General features: G+C 44.3%; 1 gene segment (V, D, J or C); it reads left to right on the forward strand.

Moving 5' to 3' along the window:
* Positions 1-220: 220 nt before the first annotated feature.
* LOC121139539 lies at positions 221-595 on the forward strand. The segment is given in 1 exon segment: positions 221-595. A coding segment is annotated over 1 exon segment (375 nt).
* The last annotated feature ends 274 nt before the right edge of the window (positions 596-869 follow it).

Here is an 869-nt window from a genome sequence, read left to right on the forward strand (position 1 = left end):
CTGCACTGGTCTCAGGAATGGCTACTTATCTAAGACATACCCTGCTCATGAATAAGCAAATCATGTGAGTCTATGGTGGTAAAAACAAAGATTTCCACACCACCCATAACATGTAATCAGTGTCCTCTCCACAGTCAGTGAGCACACAGGTCCTCACATTGGGATGGATCTGGATCTTCCTCTTCCTGGTGGCTCTAAGTTCCAGACATGAGGAGAGGCCATGCACACAGTTGATAGTGCAATCCAATCTGACTGTCTCACAACAGGCATCCACTCCCAGATCCACCTGCAGCAGTCTGTGGCTGAGCTGGTGAAACCTGGGTCCTCAGTGAAGCTGTCTTGCAAGAGTGCAGGTTACACCTTTACTGACTACTATATAAACCTGATGCAGCAGAGGCCGGCACAGGACCTCCATTGGATTGAATGGATTTATACTTATAATGGTAATACTAACTACAAAAAGAAGTTCCAGGGCATGTCCACCCTGACTGCAGACAAATCCTCCAACAGAGACTACATGGACCTCAACAGCCTGACATCTGGGCACTCTGTGGCCTATCACTGTTGGATAAACAGTATTGCAACCACATCCTGAGTGTGTCAGAAACCCTGGAAGAGCAGGAAGTTACCCTGGGACTTAGATGGCATGGAATATTTGCCTGGATATTTACTCAGAAATAATCAGACTGAGTGTCCCGTTGTCACTTTGTGCAGACTTACCAACTTCTCAGAACTGAAATTGTTTGAATTGATGCTGATTTAGGATGATGATCTCTTTACCAGTTACCACCTCTATTTGCACATTTCCTCATTACTAAAACAATAAAAGTGGAAATTATGTATACGCAATATGGTAAAACTATCTTTGG

The sequence above is a fragment of the Mesocricetus auratus genome, unplaced genomic scaffold (assembly GCF_017639785.1).
Source record: "Mesocricetus auratus isolate SY011 unplaced genomic scaffold, BCM_Maur_2.0 Super-Scaffold_15014, whole genome shotgun sequence".
NCBI classification, from domain to species: Eukaryota; Metazoa; Chordata; class Mammalia; order Rodentia; family Cricetidae; genus Mesocricetus; species Mesocricetus auratus.